This window comes from Adiantum capillus-veneris, chromosome 25 (assembly GCF_014529385.1).
Source record: "Adiantum capillus-veneris isolate H3 chromosome 25, ASM1452938v2, whole genome shotgun sequence".
Taxonomy (NCBI): Eukaryota; Viridiplantae; Streptophyta; class Polypodiopsida; order Polypodiales; family Pteridaceae; genus Adiantum; species Adiantum capillus-veneris.
In genome coordinates this window covers 109,752,992-109,776,090 of record NC_140955.1, presented here as the reverse complement: position 1 = coordinate 109,776,090, position 23,099 = coordinate 109,752,992, and the positions used below count along the sequence as shown (strand labels likewise).

General features: G+C 41.2%; 1 protein-coding gene across 1 annotated transcript; it reads left to right on the top strand.

The window, feature by feature from the left end:
• The first annotated feature begins 16,490 nt into the window (after window positions 1-16,490).
• LOC147425458 (uncharacterized) lies at window positions 16,491-18,309 on the top strand. Its single transcript, XM_086500173.1, has one exon. The coding sequence runs from the start codon at window positions 16,686-16,688 to the stop codon at window positions 18,207-18,209; it is 1,524 nt and encodes a 507-aa protein (XP_086356299.1). The 5' UTR covers window positions 16,491-16,685; the 3' UTR covers window positions 18,210-18,309.
• Window positions 18,310-23,099: the final 4,790 nt, after the last annotated feature.

Genomic DNA, 23,099 nt, shown 5'->3' with positions numbered 1-23,099 from the left:
AGATCAAGAGATGGTTGAAGGAAGAAATAAGCCTTTCTGGAGGTCTACTTGCTCTTGTAGATCTTTGGGGAATAGGTTGAGGCTCCTCATTTGGTTGATGTTGTTGTACGTTGTCACCATTTGCACTCCTTGAGTCTTCATCGTCCTTAAGCTCCATGTACTCATCACATGTTTCTTTTGTTTGTTTTCTTTCCAAGTAATCTTTGTATATATTTTATTTGTTAAAAATTACATCCCTACTCCTAAAGATTTTACCATCTTCAGGATTCCATAGGCGATATCCAAAGTCACCTTCTCCATAGTCGATGAAGAAACACTTTTTGGACTTTGCATCTAGCTTTGGCCTTAGGTTTCTATCTATGTGCATGAAAGCCTCGCACCCAAATACTTTGAGAAATGAATAGTTCATTACTATTCATTGGTTTACGTGTCCATGCCTCCTGTAGAACTCCCCCATCCCATGCCGTTGAGGGTGACTGGTTGATTAAGTACACATACATACATACTGCTTCCGCCAAAGCTCAAGCGATAGGCCTGCATGTAGCCGCATGCTTCGTGCTCGCTCCAATGTCTTGCTCATCTTTCCAAAGTCCAATTTTGTTGAGGTGTCCTTGGGGGTTCTTTTTTGCCTCCGAATGCCATTGTTAGCACAAAATCTTTCAAAATCTTGGCTGCAATATTCGCCTCTATTGTCGGATTTGAGGCATTTAACCTTGGTACCTACTTCATTCTCCAGAAAGGCTTTCCACCTTTGAAATATAGAAAACACATCGTATTTATTCTTCATGACATAGACCCATGTTTTTTTAGTTGCATCGTTTATGAATGTTACATAGTACAATGAACCACTAAAAGATGGTGTACTTGCAGGACCCCAAACATCAAAAGGAACCAATTCAAGTTTTTTATTTTTTCTTTCATTTCCTGATTTTTGAAATTTTACCCTCTTTTGTTTACCATAAACACAATCTTCACAGATGTCTAAGTCCACTTCTTCAAACCTGGTAGAAGCTTCTTTGTTTGAAGGATTTGCATTCTTTTGGCACTCATATGCCCAAGTCGGTAGTGCCACAGCGCAATGTCGACTTTTGTTGCATAAGCTGAAGATTGCAAGCTGACAGTACACAAGTAAAGTGTACCAACCTTTTCTCCTTTGAAAACCACCAAAGATCCCTTTACGATCTTCCACCGTTTGATTTCGAATGCAATGTTGTGACCTTCATTGTCCAATTTTCTTGTAGAGATCAAATTTTTGCGAAGAGAAGGAACATGCCTAACATCTTTAAGCTAGCAGTTTTGACACAAACTGTACCTTTGCCGACAATTTCACAAGCTTCATCATCTCCCAAGCATACATACCCAAAATTACCTTTGGTGTAATCTTGAAAATGTTGCTTGTGTGGTGTTGCATGGAATGAAGCCCCGGAATCTACTATCCAAGAATTAGACACATTGTCTAATGAGAGAATTATAGCATCTTGCTCTACTTTATCTGCCACATTAGCCTCCGATGTTGTCTTGTTGTCTTCAGACTCCGACTCCTTCTTCTTCTTGGACCAGCAATCCTTCTTGACGTGGCCCTTCTTGCTGCACTTCCAACATTCAAGAACTAACTTTCAGTGTGACTTGCTCCACCTTGAGCGATCACGAGCCTTTTGGTTTTTGAACTTCTCCTTAGGCCTTCCTCTTGTTTCCTCTGACAGTGCAACACTTGATGATTCTCCTGTGCTTCTCCTTCGCAGTTGACTTATGTTGGTGTTAAAGTCATTAGGTGTTCTGCAACTGGACCATTCTATGCCATCTTTAGATTGAACATGGGCTTCATGAGAAATACGTTATTGGATGCCAATGGTTTCTCGTAGAGGCCGCCAAGTGACTTCATTAAGTCCTCCGTGGTCTTCATCTCTGAAACATTGAAGGCCACCGTTGACGCCAAGCTTAGCCAGATTGTTTCTAATTCCTTTCGATCAAGGACAATCCATGCTTCATCTGCCATTGTTGTGGGCTTCTTTGCAAGACCGCCTAGTGGCAAATGAAGGTCCTTCTGGTAGAGATAGTCTTCAATCTGCATCTTCCAATGTTGGTAGTTTTTGCTGTTGAACTTCTCGATCTTGAGCTTCCCTTCCTATGCCATTACTCCCACTCAATTCAAGGAACCCTTTCCTTAGATACTTTAGCTATGGGCAAACCTTGCTCTGATATCTTTTGTTAGGAAGTATGACGTAGCTAAGTAGATAATTGAGTAGCTTATTTAATGGAGAGAGACAAACTCTTACACACAAAAGATTAGAGAGAGAGAGAGAGAGAGAGAGAGAGAGAGAGAGAGAGAGAGAGAGAGAGAGAAAGCACGATATATGTGGTTCACCCAATGTGGGCTACATCCACGAGAAAGCAACCACTCAATGGCTTTAATACTTCAAACAAGAAGTAGTTTACAAAGGGATTATACCCTTAATAGAGCTCCCACCTTGCTTCACTCTCACCACATCACACCCACCTTGTTGCATCAAATTTAGACTCTTTAATGTGTGTAAAAACGGCCTCCCGATATAGGCCAAAAGGGCTACCCTCTCATGAGAGGCAGCCGTGTGTAGCCGCCCTTGTGTAGACAAGTCCAAATGGACTCTCCAATCCACCCATGTGTGGCCACCCTTGATAAGGCAAGTTTTCCTTTGAAATTGGCTATCAACCATCAGCCATTGACTATCAACCCCATAGGTCAACTGGCCAAATGATTGGCCATTTCCCGACCACTTTTCGACTGCTATCCGGCCATCATATTCTGACAAAAAGAAATATTCTGGTGAAGCCAGTCTTGAGCTTTGCTTGAGACTGGCCTTGAAAATTTTTGGTTTTTGAAAGTGATTTTTCTTCATGCACAATGGCTTCTCCTCATAAGGGGGGCCTTACAATTGTGCGTTTTTAATACAAAAAATTACAAGGGGTAAATCAGGCTCTATACTTAACACTAAATGAATTGGAGAACAAAAGAGAGAGGAGCTAGGCCTCACCATCCCTTTGTCTACCAATTCCTGTAGTTGCCTCATGATCTCCTCTTGTTGAGCTTGGGAAACTCGATAAGGAGGCTTGTTAGGCGGTGAGCTTCTTGGTAGGAGCTCAATTCGATGGTCATCATCCCCTTATTTTGGAGGTAAGTCCATAGGGATATCATCGATAAAAACATCTTGGAGTCCATTTTGAACATTAGACAAGTCTAACTCTTCTTGATTCCTACCATTTTCATTTGATAAAACATTAGGACCATTTAGAGACACTTTGACAAGAGGAAATTGAACTTTTTATCAAAAGCAGGTGAATTTACAAGTGATATAGTACAACTGGACTCATTAGCATCTATATACATGCTCTTTTCCCTGTAGGCGAAGTAGATTCTCCTTTTAGGGAACTTCATGTTGGTAGCCATGCGGTTGAACCATGGTGCCCCTAGGATAACATCCTCATGTTGGAGAGGAGAAATGAAAAAGTCTTCTTTGTCGATGTAGCTTTGGAGATGAAGTCTCAACTTCCCAATCAAGGGAGTAACGGAGGCTTGCTATCCCTTAAAATCTCCATCGGTAGTTATAATATTTTCCATCTCAAAAGCTTGAATGCCCAACTTAGTGGCCAACTCCATTGATATGAAGTTGTGAGTAGAGCCAGGGTCAAATAGAATGAAGCATCATGCTCCCTTATCCTTCCCCAAGCATAGGAGAGAGGCAATCGTTTGCAATGAGCATCCTTTTTTGCAGCTTCGACTGTGGAAGCTCTAGGAGTCTCATTGCGGGCATTTCTTTTGGGGCAAGAACGATAGCCATGTCCTTGATCCCCACACTTAAAACATTTATGGTCCTTACGAATAGCTTCTAGCTCTTGAGAAGAGAGTTTATTTTTACCTTTGTAAACTCCCTTCTCCTTGGAACAATTGTTGTTGTTGTTGTTGGAATAGCATTGGAAAGAGTTTTGGGCATTGTTCCTCCCCTTTGCTTCATTTCAATCTTTGTTTTCCATGGGCTTGGCATTCTTTTTAGCCCCTTGTTGTAAATTGATGTACGAAGCAATCATAGTGCGGTGGATTACTTTGATGATAGAACCAAGCCGTTGGGAGTTGACAGCCAATTCTTTAGATAATCTAGCAAAAAAATGTTGCTTTTGCTCGACGAAGCCTATCTTTTGAAAGATAGTAGCCTTGAGATGTAAATCCTAAAACTTGTTTACAAGGAATTTCTTCATGATGGAAATTCGTAGAGTTTTTGATATTTTTGGGGCTTCGCCGTTGCCATGAAGGCTAGCCCACCATTGACATGCAAATTTTTCAAAGTGTATAGCTACATGATGTAGCTTGGAGGACTCTCTAAAGCCCTCGTCTCCAAAGGTCGCATTAAATTGTTGGATGAAGACCAATCCTTTGTCAGTAGCACCAAAGGTGCCATCATAGTTAAGGAAAGAGATAGATACTCTTTCCACCCTCTTTGAATTTCTTGAGCTTTTGAGACCTTATCCATGCAAGGTAGGATTTGTGATGTCCTCTCCTCTTGTATTCTCTAGGAGAATAGATGTTGCTTTCATTGTAAGAGGAGGAATGTGAAGAAAAAGGAGAAGAGGGTGACCTTTTTCTTCCTTTATTTCCCCTCTCTTCCCTTTCGGAGTGACAAGGAGAAGGACTATGGGTTGACCGTTTCCTCTTGGGAAGAGTTGGCGAACGTCTAGACCGCCGTCTTCGTGTAGCCCATCTTTATAGGAGCTTAGTGATTCACTTCTTTCTCGTTGTTTGGATTCCTCCTCTCTTATGGGAGAGAGTCTTCTTATATGGGAGTCTCATCAAGAGGCCTCCTAAGCTCTCTCTCCTCTTGGAGAGAAAGGGAAATCCCATAAACACGAAGTTGTTGAGTAAATTCACCTTGCAAAGGAGGGTTGCCCATAGCTTGTTGCAACCTAGTAACAAGATAATTAACAAACATGGGGGCATCATCATTAGCACCTTCATGTGCAAAATCAAGTTTGTCAATATTCATTCTACTCTCTTGGTTATTGTTAGCCATGCTTATTAAACTTAGGTATAAATTACTTTGTGCGTTGGTACCCTAAAAAAACCTTAGTTTCTACTCTTGTTTACCTTTGAAAATTAGTCCTTAAGCAGCCATACCCGTGGTTTAGAGACTGTTGATTGCAAAGACTAGCGGAGAGGGTCTAACGTTTCTCGGTTGATTATGGTTCTTGTTGAGCTTGCTAGTAGCTCAATAATGGTTAAGCCAAAGGCAAGCCCCGAGATACTCCATTATTAAGAATATAGTTCCAAATGGTGTACCTCAAACTAAGTCCTTTTGGACAACTTAAGGACCTCTCTTCTTAAGCAAGAAAAGACAAACCAATAGCCCTAATACCAATGTAATGGAAATGGCCTATGAACTTTGAGAATAGCGAAAATAAAAGAATTAGAGTAGAGGGTGAATTTAATTAGCACTAGCAACATAACCATTATACTTAATTAACTTGGCATGAACAATACTTTTGCAAGAGAGAGAGGTAATGAACTTGAAAACAATTGAGACCAAATTTATGTGGAGCCTATCCCCCCTCCAATAGGCTTTTGTATTATAGATCTTACATAGAGAGAGACTTGGTACAATACAATCTTTGTGTTCCTTGTGACCTAGGTGATGCTATGAAGATGGAAAGCTTCATGCAGCACGAGCATAAGATAAAATTTGTACAAGCATTAACCATCCCGGCCTCAGTGCCAAGGCCTCAAACACCTTCGAAGGTGGAGAGAGCTAGCGGGGAATGAGGGTAGGGAAGAGGAAGAAGAATCATTCAGAGGAGAAAGAAATAGTTCCTCACTTATATCACTCTTCTTGCTTAGTATAACATAATAGAATAGTAATGAAGATGGAAAAGATGCAAGCTTAAGCATTGAATCATGGCCTTTGTTGGATTGCATTCCATAGCCAAGAGTGTTGGTGTAGGCTCTCAAGTTCTCAACAAGCTCGGAAAAGGAGATGGAGTTCTTGCACTTGGCACTTCACACAATGAGAGTGTGTGTATGTGGGAGAGAGTATACCTTGCAAGCAAGCCCCCTCCTTGCTTGGGTCGACTCCCTCTTCTAGCTCATGCATGAAGCTCATTGACTCTCTCAAGCCTATCCAATCACAAACCTGGGTCAATTCAAAAAGTAGATGTAGTCTTTTGATAAGTGTCCTCCTTTCCCCTTTGAGAGAGAGGGCTTGATAAATGCCTAATCAATTAATTTAATTAGCTAAATCCTCATTTGGCCTCTCTAAGGGTCAACCAATAGGCTTTAGGCACTCCTTGAGGGCAACCTAGCTAGGGGCTTGACATGTGTCCCTTTTCCCTCTTGAGAAAGGGGTGCCCTTTGGGAGAGAGAGAAGTCATTCATCCTCATCCCCTACTTGTGTGGCTTGCCCCCTCCTTTGTAGGCATGCATGTTGAATTTCAAGACACACCTTGTCCCCCTACATGCTTAAGCACCTCAAGCACCTTAGTCATCAAGGATAGGGTTAGTAAGTGCATGGCCTCTCTCTCTTTCTCATGCCCCTAGCGTTAAGGGCTCGCCCCCTCCTTGTAGGGATTGAATTTGACTTCAAGCACATGCCTACCTTCAAGTATGCACCTTAGTTGTCAAGCATCTCACGCACTTTCAATTATCAAGCAACTCAAGCATAGGCCTAGATTTAACCTAAAGTCTAAGGAATTTTACACTAACCATTGGAGGTCTTTAATGAAACTAACCCTAAGGTCTTTAGGCTCCATTGCTAGCTCTTTGAAATACCATCTCTCATTCGGACCCTTTTGACTTTGGCCCCATGTTGAGATAGATCCATATGCACATGTCTATATTCTAACCCTTGTGCCCGTTTATTCTCCCACACTAAATGATCAATTTAAGATGAGAAAATCAATTGGGTTGGTTAGATATTGAATTTTATGACACTTTCTTTCTTTGATTATAATTGTTTTTGAAAAGTTCAATTCTAAATTTGGCATCAAAGCACTAGGTATGCCTGTTCTTTTAAGGAAGAGATTGACTTGATGAAGTTCAAAGAGATAAGAAAAATGATTGAGAAAGATGCAAAATATCTTTGAAGAATTATTTGGATAGCTAGCCTACTTTTATGTGAAACATTTTGTCACATGGAACATATTTGAGGGGCGATATTTTTATTATATGAGAGAGATAATAATACCAAATATATATCATATGGTGGTATACCTAATGGCTTTAAAAAAAATACATTCACCACCTATATAGTGCAAGGACACAGAAAAAATATGAATGTATGAATGTGAACTCAACCATCCCTTCTTTATATGGACACAAAAAGTTTTTTGACTTTCCACTTTCATGGGTCTTTTCATTTTCTAAACTCACCCTTCACTTATGCACTTAAGATGTTCTAAAAGGTTTTTTTATTTTTCTGAGATTGGAGTGATCTAATGATACCAATACACATTGTAATTTTTTGGGTTGATTAATATAATTCACTCACAATTGTGAGTTTTGGAAAATAAAAATAAAAATTTATAATATTTTTTTTTTTTTTTTTGGAAGCTTTTGTGTAACCACGCATTAATTAGAAGATCTTTGCTTGAAACACAAGGGTGTTTTTCAACAAGCGAACTGTACTTTCCAAAAGTATTTGTGCTTTTCATACGGTCCAAAGAAGATGAGTTCTTGATTGAGAGTTTATCCTCAAAATGATTGAGATTTTATCCTCAAATTAGAAAGACATCTCTGTATGCTTGCTTTTTTTTTTCTTTGCAAAACTCATAATGGCGAGTGGATTATAATATTAAAACCAAAAAATATAATATCTTGCCATGCTCGTGCCAAGCCATGACATCTTTAATAGACCATAGTTACATCAGTTGAGAGGGATGCCATCCCACGACGGAGATAGGGCCCACACCCTTACCCAAATAAGTTAGTCATTGTTGCACCACTTGCCCTGTTTTACTCATCACTATTCATCCATTTTCCAATGGCGATAATTGCTCCCTGCTTTCTTGTATTATCTCTGTGAACCTAGCTGTTTCTATGGCATTTTTGAAGACTTGACAATTTTTGGCCGTCCATACCTGTTTGAAGTACCAAAATCTAACAATTGGTGTTGTGGTAAGGAGCACTTGACTCTTAAACACCTTTCCTCTCACGAAGAGATCGTTCTTAAAGAATCTTATTTTCCATGTCGTTTGAACCCATATGCAAATCTTTCTCGCTAGGCTACAAATCATTGGGCAATTCTTGAAAAGAAGTGGGAGGTCTTCACTAGCAGTTTTGCATTTTGAGCATCTAACCGGACCAATACCCCTGGTACAACCCTTCAACCAAGTTGGTAAGGCTCTCCATAGTACCTTCCATAAAAAGACCTTCATCCCATTGTCATGAAGCTTTGAGTCCATAACGTGAAATTCAGAGTGGCTGTCAACTTTTGGATAGTATCATCGCTCAAGCAGATTACTTGCATCTGTTACTAACTTGGGAGCAGGCTATTTGGGAAAAGTTTCATGAATGTTGATGCTTTGCTTGAAAAGCATGCATAATATTGTGGTTGTCAAGGTGTTGATTGATATGTATGTCATATATTGCAACTGGCAATGCTTTCGTTGATGGGTAATTAGTCAAATGTGGTGCACTTCAAAAAGCACGAGGAGTTGTTGAGGGAGAGAATCACACCACCTATAAAGCGCATGCAACACTACCTAGATCAACATAATGTCAATCGAGGACACAGATGACACGATAGACGAACGGAGGCAATATCTGTAGCTTGTCAGGCTGAGACCATCCCACACATACGACCCTCTGGAAGGTCAACTAAACCACAATCAAGAATCTCTCTGCTCTCAACTACAGCACCCAACCCACATACACACAAACGAAAGGAAACTCACCGTATCTTACTAGAATCGTACGAAACTTAATGAACACCATCCCCTCACTACTAGGACACCTATCCCAAAGCCTCTACACTCAAAACCCTTCCTTGCAACTATGGTCCTTAATATCTATTCTCGTGGTGGTTTCCATATGTCTCAGGTAGAGATGGTTGTAGCCCCAATCTTGAACCATTTTCAATTGCCTAATGAATGGTCTTCCTAGAATGATGTCATAGTTCTTTTTCTTGCCAAAGTCAACAATAGAAAAGGCTTGCTCATATTCAATGTCACAAGAAGTTACAACTTCTTTTTCTAGCAGTCCTAGGGGCCTTTTCATGTGTCCATCTGCAAGCTACAATTTCATCCTAGTAGCCCTCATTGCTGGTTTTTCTCATTTTTTCTAGATCTCTTTTGTTGCAACGGCAACATCAGATCCACTGTCAAGGATTTCCATGGGCTTTATGCCTTGGAATTCCACAGGAAGAGTGGTATTCCCATCTTCTCCCGCATAATACTCACCTACCTTGTTTAATGGAACTGGCCTAATGTTTAGTCGAGGCATTTCCAGCTCTTTGATCTCTTTCTTGATCATTGGAATTGTTATGCCAAATTTCTCTAGGCATTTTCCCACAGTAGTCCACATGTTTGGTCTTATTCTGAGCAACTCGGCTAACGTTATCGTACAAATGAGTGGGGTAGATTGAATATCTATTACATTAGGAGAAATATGGACTTTGCATGGGTCTTGTAAGGACTCTAATTTTTAGGGATTAACACTAGGTTGGTAATGGGACAGTTTTATGTTCTGTTAAGTGACCATTTTCCTTGAATTATGTCAAGAGTTTCAAAATGGATTTTGAGGTGCTATCTGTCTAGAAAGTTGTCTCATAAGTTGAAAAAAACTCGACATTTTTTTGGAATATCAATTCCATCTTTAACCTTGTCCTTACACAACATTTCACAACGTAAACTGTGTGAAAAAACGGGTCCTGTTTTTGGTTTTTTTCAACTTTTTGCAACTATACCACTCTAGAATTCATGTTTGTGAGGTCTATAATGCTAGAGAACTATCTTTAGTAGTCCTCAACATGTTCTGATGCTTCTAGGGAGAAATAAATGTTAAAGTTGTAAGTTATGACCAAATTACAGAAATTGTCAAATCCTGTTTTTTAGCCAATTTTAGCTCTTCTATGATTTTTTTGGTGGCTTTCATGATATCCAAACACAGTTTTGATTTTCTATGTCGCATATTGTAACATAAAGCTAATATTCCTTGAGTTTTGGGGTACCTAATACCCTATTTTGCATAGTAGACAACGATGGTTGATTTTTTCAATTATAGAAGAAAACGAAACATTCTAGTATATCAAGTATAGCTTTTTCAATATTGTTAGTTTCTTGTGACAACTACATGCATTTTGTAGGTAGCAACCATATCTAGTCATAAGGATCAAATTTGGCTAGATATTGAGTAGTTTCTATGGGATTCTACAACTCATAATGTTGAACCTAGTTTTTTCATGTTTGCTGTATTTAGCACTTCATCTTTGTTCCCAAGATTCCCCTTGGTAAGAGATGTATTATTCTTTTGACATGCTCCATGGATCCTTATGAACCTAAAGGACAATAGGGAACTAAGAAAACATGCATATATTATTTGTATCGAGCGTGGCTATAGAAACTTTGATGATAGGTTTGCAGAATGGTAAAAAATCAACTTTTTTGTACCTATTTCTTTTGGAAAAACAAAAAATAGTGAGTGAGAAGCAATCATATGTTCTGATCACCAACCCATTGAAGTTAACTAGGGAATTTATCTCAAGTCCTACAAAAATCCCTAATCTTATTTTTATGCAACAAAACGTAAGAAATGACTGTTTTGATGAAAATGTACTTGTCCATCAACTTTGGAGGCTTGGTGTGACCAAAAGATGAGAAATTCTACAAGTTTCTTATTTTTTCCATGTGTAGTAGGCCTTGAACTATAACCTCATGAAAGGATTTTACAAAATGAGTGGATCTACTATAGTTTTGGAGGTTTTTTTCAAAACCCTGAAAGGACACTTTTATGTCCTGTTAGGTTACCAACCTAGTGTTAAGACTAATGTTGTGTAGGGTTAAGGGGACACGGGCATTCAAGAAGCTAGTTTTGATTAGGCTTTTCTAGCCTTTTTTTAAGACACATATAGGATGTGGACCTAAGAGGTCACTTTTTCTCTCTAGTTTTTTGAAAGTGAAGGGAGTCAAGGGGTGTGACCACATCAGCAAAAACGTGGGTCACTAAGAGCCAAAATTTGATTTTTTTTCAGAAAAGTCATTTTTACTTATTTTCTATTTAAAAATCCCCTCCAACATATATACATATCAAAAAATCTTTTTTTGACATTTTTTTAAACCTACAAGCACTGAAAGTCCACTTCACTTTTTAAAAACATCCTCCAAAAAAAAAAAACCTTTGTTCTCTCCTTTTCCTCCTCCTCTCTCCCTCCCTGCCTCCTTCTCTTCTTCCTCCCCTCTCTCTCTCCCTCGCCCCCCTTGCCCCCTTCTCTCCTCCCATCTTCCTCCCTCTCCCTTGCCCCTCTCTTGTTTCATCCTTTGCTTACTCATGCAACAGCTGCAATGGTGCTCATGGACATCACAAATTGTGTGCCTCCACCACGATGTAGTTCGCACAACAAAAGCATACATTTTTGCTTGTCCACGTCGCTTGTACGAAGGCTGCACGTGAGGGTGAGCAGAGGTCATCCCAGGAGTGTCGTACCGGCGATGAGGTGAATGTTGATGGTTCTTGAATATCTTAGGAGGGGAGAAGTAGGCTTGCTATGCTACTGCAATTGGTTGTGTATGGGTGCATGTGCTTCTTTGCATTTGTGGATGCACGAATTTTAAGCTCTTCAGCTCAAAATAGTGGTATTACAAGAAAGTATTGCCTCTGCAAAGAGGGAGGTTGAAACTCTCCACCAACAATAATTGTAGAAAAAGGATGTGCACATTATGAAGCTTGCCAATACCATCACATATCTTTTGGTTGTGTTCTTCTTATCAAAACTTTGAAATCTAAGTATTGCCTCTACTTGTTTTGTAGTGCTTGACACAAAGGTTGCTTTTTGCACAAATAATGGAAGGTTGAAGGTTAGAGAGGTCAAGTGTCACCACTTAAAAAAAGCCCGTGTTTTCCATTTTAAGGCCCTAAGGACCCTCAACCACAGGGGCCATAAGGGCACACGTGCAGAAGTTGTGAGGCCTTTAAACACATAGCAAAATGGGGGGGGGGGGGGGGGGGGGGGGGGGGGCTCTTGCTCTCTGTACATCAAACAACACATCTTTATCTCATGACCATGCATGAAAAAAATATTTTTTTTCCATGTAAAGGTGCTCGAGGGCCTTTACATGGCAAAAATTGTAAAATTTAGGTATTTGAGTATGATACAAGGTTTAGGCTGTTGAACTTTTAGGCTGTTTTCAATAGCTTCTAGCTTCCAATCGGCTCCAAATCTGTTTGGGCTTGTCTCACATGAATTAGTTCATCTCGTCGTCGTGCTCTTTGAACATCATGTGATGCGAAAAAGTCATATCTTTCTCGGATTCTCCAAAAATCAACGTACAAGTTGGCATTTTTGTAAAAATGATATAAAACAGACATTTCTTACTTTTTTTCTTAATCTACGGGCTCCAACGAGCATCAAAGCCATCAAATCTGAAAATACTCAAAGAACCAATGTTTTTCATTGTGTTAAGGACTATATTTCCTATATACAAAACTTTCCCAAAATCTCTTCCTAACACCTTCAAAAGTTGATTCCAAGGAGTGTCCTCCGTCAAAATTTGAAAGTGAAGAAAAACAATAAGAATGAACTCCTAAACTGTGTACAAACTTTAGAACAACCAAAATTTCCTTCAAAAAAAAGTTACTGCTAAAATTTTAAAAATAGGTCCCTCCTTGGACTTCCCACAACGATAGAAATCAAAGGGTTCAAGGAGAGATATGGTGTCACAAGTGCATGGTAGGAATTTCATGGAGGTTTATTCTATAAAGATCTCTTGTAATTTATCATGTCTTTTCATGTACAATCTTACGAAAGAAAAACAAATTTATACTTTAAATGACTACAAATCTTATTTAACTTATTAAACAATCTAAAATATGGCAGATCTAGACTGGTATTACTTATCAACAAACAAAAAAGTCCAAATTTTTTCTCATTAACTTTAATAAACATACATTCATGAACAACTTCCAAGGGGTAGTGTGGTCATAGTTCTTGCATCCATTCCATGACATGGTATGGTCATGGGGTGACCTATCACATGAAAATATCTTTGGTGGGGTGCCCTCATGTTAGGAACGGGTGTGTTGCTGATGAAAAGCTGTTAAATTGTCATACTAGGGATCTCTCCATGTTAGCATAATGATTTTTGGTGTAGTGGGAGCCACATTGCTTGAGGACAACTTTGTGCCACCGTAAAAGATTCATGTTATCCCAGTTCCTTGAGCCATTCTTGCAAACACCACCACTCAACTAGCATAGTAAGAGGTCACCTTGTATCATGACGCGTTGGAGACCTCTTCAAACAAAAACATGTATGAATTCAACATTTGCAATCTATATAATAAAGACACTTGTTAAGTATATGCTGTACAAATTTGCAAGTATTTCCATCCAAATGGGAATAAACAATCCTAAAATATACATTAGGATGAGATCACCCAACTCTAATAAGCATGTATTTGAAGCACCTACCTGCAAGATGTAACAAAGAAGGTTGTTTGGCCATGACATAGAGGTGTAGTGTTTGATGTCCTCAAAGCAAGACCCCCTCCCCCCCCCCCCCCCCTCCTTGCTCTGTGTTCAAAGATGGGTCAAAGGCCTCACAAATTTTGTGCACTTTAGCAATTGGTATCATCTTTAGCAATACCAAATAAGTAGCTACAATAGCTAATGAATAGGGATATTTAAGAAGATTTGATACCAAAAACTTGTCAGCATTGCTAAAAAAGGTGGAAACTCAAAGGCTTTACAATATATGTATGTTGAGACACGAATCAATAATATGTCACCTCTATACATTGACATCTCCATCTCAAGTTGTCATTTCTCTAAGTCAAGCTTGGCATATGCATAGTATGGAAACAATAACATGTTGGAAAGCAATAATTTAGCTTTCTTAACTTGTGAAACGTTGCTAATGATATGTATTTAGTATCCCCAAATGAGGACATCTTGACAAAGGCTGTGATCCACTTTAATAAGAATAACCATTGATGATTAATTTAAATCAAAATATTGCTTGAATTTCTTCATGGTGGAGTGATAAAGACTTGAAACTTGAAACATCTTACATGAAAATCAAAATATCCATAAAAGTCAACAATATTTCTCAAATTTGTATGAAACTCAAGTAATCTAAATTAAATACTCTCACTCAATGCGTCACCATTTTACAACAAAACATATTTATATTGCATTTATAGAGGAATCCAACCTCATGAAAATAATTACAAACGAAGACAATGTTGTTGCTGTTAGGCTTCTCTTACAAGTATTTGTCTTCCTCATCTAGAGATTCATATACACTTGAGTATTTGTGTGTCTAAGACACTAGGGAAGATAGTAGTACTTTATGTATGGCTTTTCTAAGAGCTTCTAGAGAGTACCTATTGATTCACACAAATCCTACTATTCTTATCAAAATCTTTTAACATGGTAGTACTTGTTTATTAGATGTTTCCATAATCGGCATGTACCTCATGTCTACAAGCATTCTAGCACCTGGTAGTGGAGGTTGTTGTCCTAAGACTGTCCTAAGACTGACTGTGGTCTTGAAACTCCTACTGAACCTGGCACATTCCCCGAAATGTATCTAGGTGGAGTATGTGCTACTGGAATAAGCTGTACATACCTCTCCCTAGCATATTCCATGCTATAGTAACACTCTTCCCTCATATGGATTGTCCGTTTTTTGTCAATTTTGCACCACTTAGGTTTCCCCAGATTATACTTTACAAGAGGAGTTAACCTCTTGACCATGTCGTCGATAAACTTTTCTTGATTGATAGGTGCCACTGGTTTTGCAATGGAATCACTCATCCGTAAATCATCCTGTTGAGAGGATGTATCATTCTCTTGACTCTTATAATCCTTTTCTTTATATTCCTCACATTTATCCACCAGATAAAGAGCTTTTTTGATCAATTCGTTTAATGTCAAGATCCTTATCATATGTAGATCCTGTTGAAGACCTGCATGTGTCATTCCGTGGATAAAGATCAACATCAATCATGTTTGCGTAGGTAGTTCTACTCTTGGACAGAACTTGACATATCTCTTGAGCCGTAATGCCGCCTTGCGTACCAATTCACCTTCTTTCTACTTAAATCTGTGAATTTGTGAGATTGTGTTGTGAGCTATGTCCATGTGCGATAATTCTTTGATGAATTCCTCAAATAGCTCGTCTAGAGTCTCAAAATCTCGTCTTTCCATTGAGTCAAAGCATGTAACCGCGTCATCTTCTAGAGTCAATTCGAATGCCGCAAACCGTGTCACAAAATCCAAAACTTCCTTTGCTCTAATTACTCTTCTAAAAGCCACTACGTGATCTCTTGGATCTTTATCTCCAAAGTATTTCTTCTTTAACCATTTCTAGATCTGGGATGGTCTAACTCGCCGATCATCTACAAGTCTAACCATAAGAATTAGTCATTGCGATATAGGCCCGATATAGGTTGCTATGAGCGAAGTGAGAAAATCCCTAACATGGTGGGGAGAGAGAGAGAGAGAGAGAGAGAGAGAGAGAGAGAGAGAGAGAGGCACAAATCATATTGTACCATTTCGTCAAGGTCCAGGGTCGCAGGGCACGCAATCAAGGCCCTTCATCTACTAGCTATTACAGGCGGTAATTTCTGCCCAGCGCCGTCTGATGTGAGACAACTCAGCACACGTAATGTGCATGGCAATGATTGCCAATTATTGTGCGCCACCTTAGCATGCAGAAAGTTGTCTTCGGTCAGTTCCCTGCAGCTAATCTACACCACCCATCTGGTCAACATTACTTTACGTAAGTTAGCAGCCGTAACCATTGGATCTCTGCCAAGTCAGCGCTCGGAAAGAATTTACAGGTGAAGCTGAGCGGGACGGCTTGTAGCACGAGGCCTGTAGTTGAGCACGACGGCCTGGGCCCTGTATCATCGCATGGTACTGTAAAGCGATCCAGGAGCTGCGGGCGCTAGCAACTCAGCCTGAGTTTGGTCAGAGAACACTCATTGGCCCTGCTCCCCTGGACACTTGACGGCCGGGAAAGGTCGTCCAGTGACCTTTCCCACGTAATATGTGCTCCCCCACGGCTCCCGGCCTCCGCCGGTCGCCATGGGGTCACACATATTACGAGGAAAGGTCACTGGACGACCTTTCCCTACCCCATAGAGGTAATTCGAGCACAATTCTTGTTTGACCACGACTGAGGCACAAACAAATATCCAGTGCAGTAATTTGTGAACCCGCTCTAAGCGCTTGCTGACGTTGCGTTGGAGGCAAGGCACATGCATATATAAAGTAAGCCTCATTAAGCAGCAGTATTGAGTATTGAGCAACGTCGACGTGAACCAGATTCCAGAAGCTGCCTTGCGTCTAAAGCTTTCTCCACAGACGAGGTAACGTCGTTCCTTCTACGTCGACGTGAACCTGCAAAGCTTTCTCCACAGACGAGGTAACGTCGTTCCTGCTACGTCGTCGACGCGAACCAGAAGCTGCCTTGCGTCTAAAGCTTTCTGATCTGGAGCGAGCGATTCGACCATGAGTACTCACAGACGAGGTAACAATATCGTTCCTGCTACGTCGATTCTGCATCCAGATATGAAATTTTACACCCATGGGGGCTGTCTTCAACCATTGGTGCCTCGAGTTCTTGATTTTGACGAAGAAGAGGCCTCTCATGACAATGTTACACACAGAGCAGACAATATGCTTCTTCTTGCTCACGATCAAGGCCTTCCGGACATTGAATATTACACTCATGGAGAATGCCTTAGGCCAATGGCTCCTGGATCCTTTGAATCCAATATGATTGAAAGAGCATGTGTAGACACGTACGCTGCAGGCAGTCCACAATTTTGTAAATTGTACAGGCTCTCCCAAGACTCTAAATGCCTAATGATTCCTCGAAAACCTGAAAAGAACAGCCCCTCCAAACCTTTCTTCAACAACCCGTCTCTGGGAGTGGAGAAAATCTTAAAGACTGTTTTTAGAGGCAAAGGCACATTGAGTTCAAAGCAAGGCAGTGATGTGGTATTCACATCATGGGTGGTGTGCCCATCATGCCCGCAACGCAGCGCTCTGGCTTTTACTTCTGGTCACTCGTTCACGAAGCAACGATGTGGACTCACGCTTGCAAATAAGTCAAATATAGCCTCGTTTGATTTTGGAGAGAGTGAATTTTCAAGCCTGACTGGCTGTTTTGGCAGACATGTAGACGAGCATGAGTTTGCTCTTTGTGGGTTCCAATGCTCTACTCAACCATTGGCACTTGCTTTTGATGGGGATGAAGACGTTGCCTTATTTTCTATTTCAGATGATCAGCAAAGCATTACTGATTTTTTGCTCCCATGTAGCCCAGAGCTGGAGTGCAAGGACGAGGAGACCTTCATGGCCACCTTTAGTTACCCGTGCACTCAGACTTTTTTGATGCGGGCGTATGCAGAACTGGTGGAAGGCAAACGAGACCACGGTATTATGGATCTGTACAGGTTTTTATCTTTGGAGAAAGGACAGTTGTATGATCTCCTACGCCAGACTTTCGGAGCCTTTCACGAGGGCAATCTTGTATGCTCACCAGGAGCCGTGACGAGTGTGGGTAATGGCCGCTGTTACTACAAATGCAGCACAGTGGGTGGGTCTAGTGGCGGGCCAGTGATACCTACACATCTACCGGGCTACTCGTATGGAATTCATGCTGGGTCCTTGGAGCAACAAGATTTTAATTTTGCATCGTCTTCAGATTCTCATGCATTTGTCAACATCTACTCGCACTACGTCTTACCTTGGTTGCCTCCAAAAGGGAGCAGATTCTGGTATGGATACAATCTTGCACCCTTCCAAAGGTGGCTAAGAAAGCACAATCTCGAGTGGAGAGGTGAGAAGAGCAGCAGCACGGCTTGGATTGAAGATGCATGGCGGAGTTGCGTGAACGCCGGAACAGCGATCAAAGGAATGCTGTCAATGAAGAGCGGCTGGGATACCCCAATTATAAAGGAGAGAAAACTGAAGTTGGAGGCAGAGGTTGTGACTCCCACGACAACCATAATACCAGCTGCACTATGATTGAACTATATTTTCAGATGTGTCCGAACTGATTAATGCTTAAAGCATGTTGAATCCTGTAAAAGATGATTCACAATTCAATTAATATAAAGATTGTGTGTGTGTGTGTGTGTGTACATGCCAACAGCTGCTTACAGAAGCTTTTGTAGGGTAATTTGATCAATGTCGTCTCAAAGTACTAGGGGTGTGTGCAATAATATACTGCTGGCTTTGAAGTTTGGTGTGTGCAATATCACAGGACATAGCTGGTGAGAGGTGATCGATCAGGCTAGCTGATTATCAATATATATTGCATATTGGACGTACTTGACGTGCCCTTGCAGAATTCTGCTATCAAAGATGCGATTGTGGTCGTGAGTTATCGACGGTTTTGCACTGCAAAATTCTTGGATGATCCGGGGTGGCTTCAAAATGACGTTGGAGCTGAGTAGATCATCTCCATTTCTTGTTTTAAGCAGAGAGATTGCATGCCGTGGCATGAGCCGGGGTTCATGTGATCATTTGAAGTTTGGTGACTTGCAGAACCAGCAGCATGCAGATTGTGTACTGATGAAGTCTGGTCATAATTTGTCCTCCTAATTTCCATCTGATAAATTCTCTGAAATCTGAACGACTGATTTTTGCAATAGCTGGCACAGCCCAAAGTCCTGATTCCTGCAATATTAATAGGCAGCCCAACCCAACCAGCTGGTCCGCACTGCACCCAATTAGCCGCCTGATCCTGTCGCCACTAATTTCTCCACCAACGCCAGTCTGGAATTGATTACCAGGTCATGGCGTAGACGTGTACGAAATCGGGAAAGAGCTATTGATTTTAAGCTTTCGCGCGAGTTGTCTCGCTAGCTACATTCAGGCTTTCTCATGAATCTGACCATCTGGTTCCCTCAAGTCTGGTTATCGATCTGATCGACAGCTTCCTGAAATCTGGAATGTGGCATCCGATTTCTGAGGTCTGAAGAGAATGTTAATCTGAATTTCGTATAATCTTTGATTTTTGATTTCTGAAATTTGGCCTTTCTGGTTTATTTCGAACTGAAATCTGAAATCTGGCTATCTGACTTGCAGAGAAATCTGGTCCTGATCGGACCTTCTGCTGATCTGGCCATAGTCCATTTAATTTTCTGGCCACTTGATCTTGTGTGTGTCTGTGTGTGTGTGTGTTGGGGGTGGGGCCGGCGGGGGTGCATATGCTCTTGGTACACGTGTCATTTTAAATCTAATGTGTAGTAAGGTTTTGGTTATATTCCGGCCTGCTTCCCCTCGTGGCAAAGCAAGGCAAGCCGGTTACCGGTCGAATGTAGCCGTTAGGTGGCCTTTGACCAAAAAGTCAACACACGGAGCTCACACATAGTGCTCGAACCCCCGACCTCATAGCCTAGAGCCGCTGCCCTCACCACTGCGCTACATGCGTGCATCTGTACCTCCTGTGGCACATGATGCTCTACATATTTTCAAAATGTGTGATGCCCCCCCAAAAAGCGACGTGACTCGTTGGGCAGGTAGCCTCCACCTACACGTACACAAGCAGGCCGAGATTTATCATGAGCCTGTGTAGTAACCAATAGTTTCCAATGAGAAACGGGGAGCTCTCTAACATAAGTGTGCTCTATGTGCCTACTTATTTCAACATAGGCGCAATGGTTTTTATTTAAACAAGTAGCTACACTATACTTGTGTCAAATCTATGAACATCTCAAGCCTTAAAATATTGTCACTCGAAAAATACCTCCATTTCATAGCACCTTTATAAACCGCAATGAGAATTCTTTAGGGAACAATATTGTTATCCTTCTAACACATTGGTACGCAACCACACTCGACTACGCTGGGTAAGCCAACTCTGCCTATATCACTGGAGCTATGCCAATTTTCATTTTGATCTCTTGAAATGTCCCATCGTCGGTAGTCCTCTATACATTCGTACTTGGGCATGTCCCCTAGTAGCAGCTCCACTTGGATTGCGGGCCTTTGTAAGCTGAATGTGTGTCTTGGCCCCATTTCTTCTATCAGCACCGCTTTAGGGGGATTTTCCAATAACATGAGCTTTCTTGGGTTGACTAGTTGTTTTCCTTGATTGTTAAGAACCTTCCGGATCCCTTTCCGAGGTCTTCCTAGTTTTTCGATTCCTCATTTGACTTTGCCTCTTTTGTTTGTGTAGAGCATAAAGCAGAAGTGTATGCACACTCGAACAGACATAGCTTGGAGAGAGAGAGAGAGAGAGAGAGAGAGAGAGAGAGAGAGAGAGAGAGAGAGAGAGAGAGAAGAAGAAGAAGAAGATAAGGATAATGCACAACTGCAACAAAATGAGAAAGAGAGATATCATTATCATTTCATAAGCCTTATCAAGGCAATTACAACAATAGGTTCACACCTAAGTGCCCAAGTTGGGATGATCCCAACAATTGCTCCCTTCAGCCAAACTTGGTGTAGTCATAATCGTAATCATAGCCCCTAGGCTCTACTGATATGTCTAGGTGTAGTGCTTGATACATCATGGTGGTTGTCATAATGGATTCATCGCCAAGGTTCACAAGAGCATTTATCCTAGGCTCACAAGGTAGTCCTATATGCGGGTCATATGGAAGGTCCTACCTACAACGTCAAGGCTCACAAGAGCATTTATCCTAGGCTCACAAGGTAGTCCTATATGCGGGTCATATGGAAGGTCTTACCTACAACCTCATTCATCATCATCTCGACGTGGCAATGCCTAATCCCTTTACAGCATCATCATATCCATACAAGAATGACTTGAGGGGTTTTCATCATACGTTATGTTTTTACTAGATCATCATATACACACAATATCATCGTCAGACATCATTTTCATAATTGTCATCATACATAAAAGCTTTCGTGTGAACAAACTCTTAAGAGTGAATTATTTTTGGCAAAAAACACTTTAGTTGAAGAAAACATGAGGTGATGTCAAAAGTGGCCGTCCATGCTTACATCACCTTTCTCTCTGACTGCCACCGCCCCGACTATGCTGGTTGCTGAATGCGGTTGCCTCCGGTAGGGCCTCTATCTCACTACCCCTATATGGGCTTCTTGCGATTGTATGAATACTATCGAGCTACCCTTAGATGGAGTTGTCTATGACTGCAGTACCTGTGGTGGGTGTGTTGACAACCTACGATAGGGCTGATTATGGTGCTGAGCAAAAGAGGGTGTGCAACCCATGGGACTATTTGACACCACCTTGTGAGGTGGGATCGGCGGTCCAGGATCTCTGAAAGATGTGGACCGTCCGTTTATTCCCAAAAATAAAAGATTCCTGCCGGTCTGCCCCCACGATTTTTTGAACCCACCACCTCCCACACTAGAGACGTCGGCTCTCCCATTAAGCTATCATGCGCCACTTGAAAAGAGGGTGAGAGCGTAGTATGTATGATATGGAAAAAGTGACGGGGAGATCACTTTGGAATGGTTGGGGTCACATGATGATCACTTGGCGATCACTTTAGAATGGTTGGGGTCACACGGTGATCACTTTGGAATAGGTAGGTTCACAGGGTGATCACATCTCAATTGGGAATCACACGGGGATCACTTGGCAATCACTTGATGTTCACATTGATTTTCCTTGGCGCTCACTTTGATTGTGATCACATGATGATCAATTGGGGATTAATTCGCCATCAGACGGCGCAAAACCAATCCCGCCCCCCCCAATTAATAGCGACCATAATTGATCCCACCTGACACAATTGGTGTCAAATAATCCTGAGGGTGTGCAATGGCAAGAGGATGAGGCATGGACTACTTGTCATCACATGGCAGATGTAGATGGTTTGAGAGCACGCCCTTGTTTAGGGAGCTCAGAAGTTGCACACTTATATGATGTGACCTCAACAATGGCAAGGGCAACATCCTATGTGTGTTGATAGAACTACAACTAGTGGGTGTGGTGAATAATAATAGCGGACCAAAAAATGCGATACTCAATGTCTAGAGAAGAAGAGGAGCCAGGATTTGATACCACTTGTAGAGCACGAAGCAGAAGTGTATGCACTATCAAACAGACATAGCTTAGAGAGAAAGCAAACGAGAGAGAGAGAGAGAGAGAGAGAGAGAGAGAGAGAGAGAGAGAGAGAGAGAGAGAGAGAGAGAGAGAGAGAGAGAGAGAGAGAGAGAGAGAGAGAGAGAGAGAGAGAAGAAGAAGAAGAAGAAGAAGAAGAAGAAGAAGAAGAAGAAGAAAAGAATAATGCACGACTAGAGGAAAATGAGCAAGAGAGTATCATTATCAATTCATAAGACTTACAAAGGCAATTACAACAATAGATTCACGCCTAGGTGTCCATGCTGGGTTGACCCCAATAGTTTGTTGATTCCCAACCCCTTCTTGACCGTCTTGATCATGATTGTCATCATATTTGTCAGAGTCTATCCGACTCTAGTCGTCATCCTCATCCTGATCCTTGTCATTATTTTCCTCCTCATCCTCCTCCTGATCCTCTTCCTCCTTAGACTGTTTGGGGGGTGACTCAATTGCCCGCCAATTCAATTGTTATAGGATCTCTTGGCTGTGCTAGTTTATCAACTCCATGATATTTTCCATGAGACATCGCAACTGGTCACCATTCACCTAGATTCCTTCTTTAGGCAGGGCTTTCATGCTTGCCATTACTTGGAGTAGTACCACCAGATTGAAATTTTCCATACAGTCTTTGAGCTAGCCACTGCACATGTTGCTCCATGCCACTTGTTTCCTACTTGTCAAGCAATAGCCTCTGTGCTACGATGTGGAACTGGAGCAGGTTGTTTCACATGTTTACCAGTTTGTTTTGATGTTGAGCCCATGTACCAAACATGGCGTTGAATATGTTCCTTCCTCAACTAGTATATAGCTTTTGATCCATGACTTTGTAGTTTTCCTCCATTTGATCC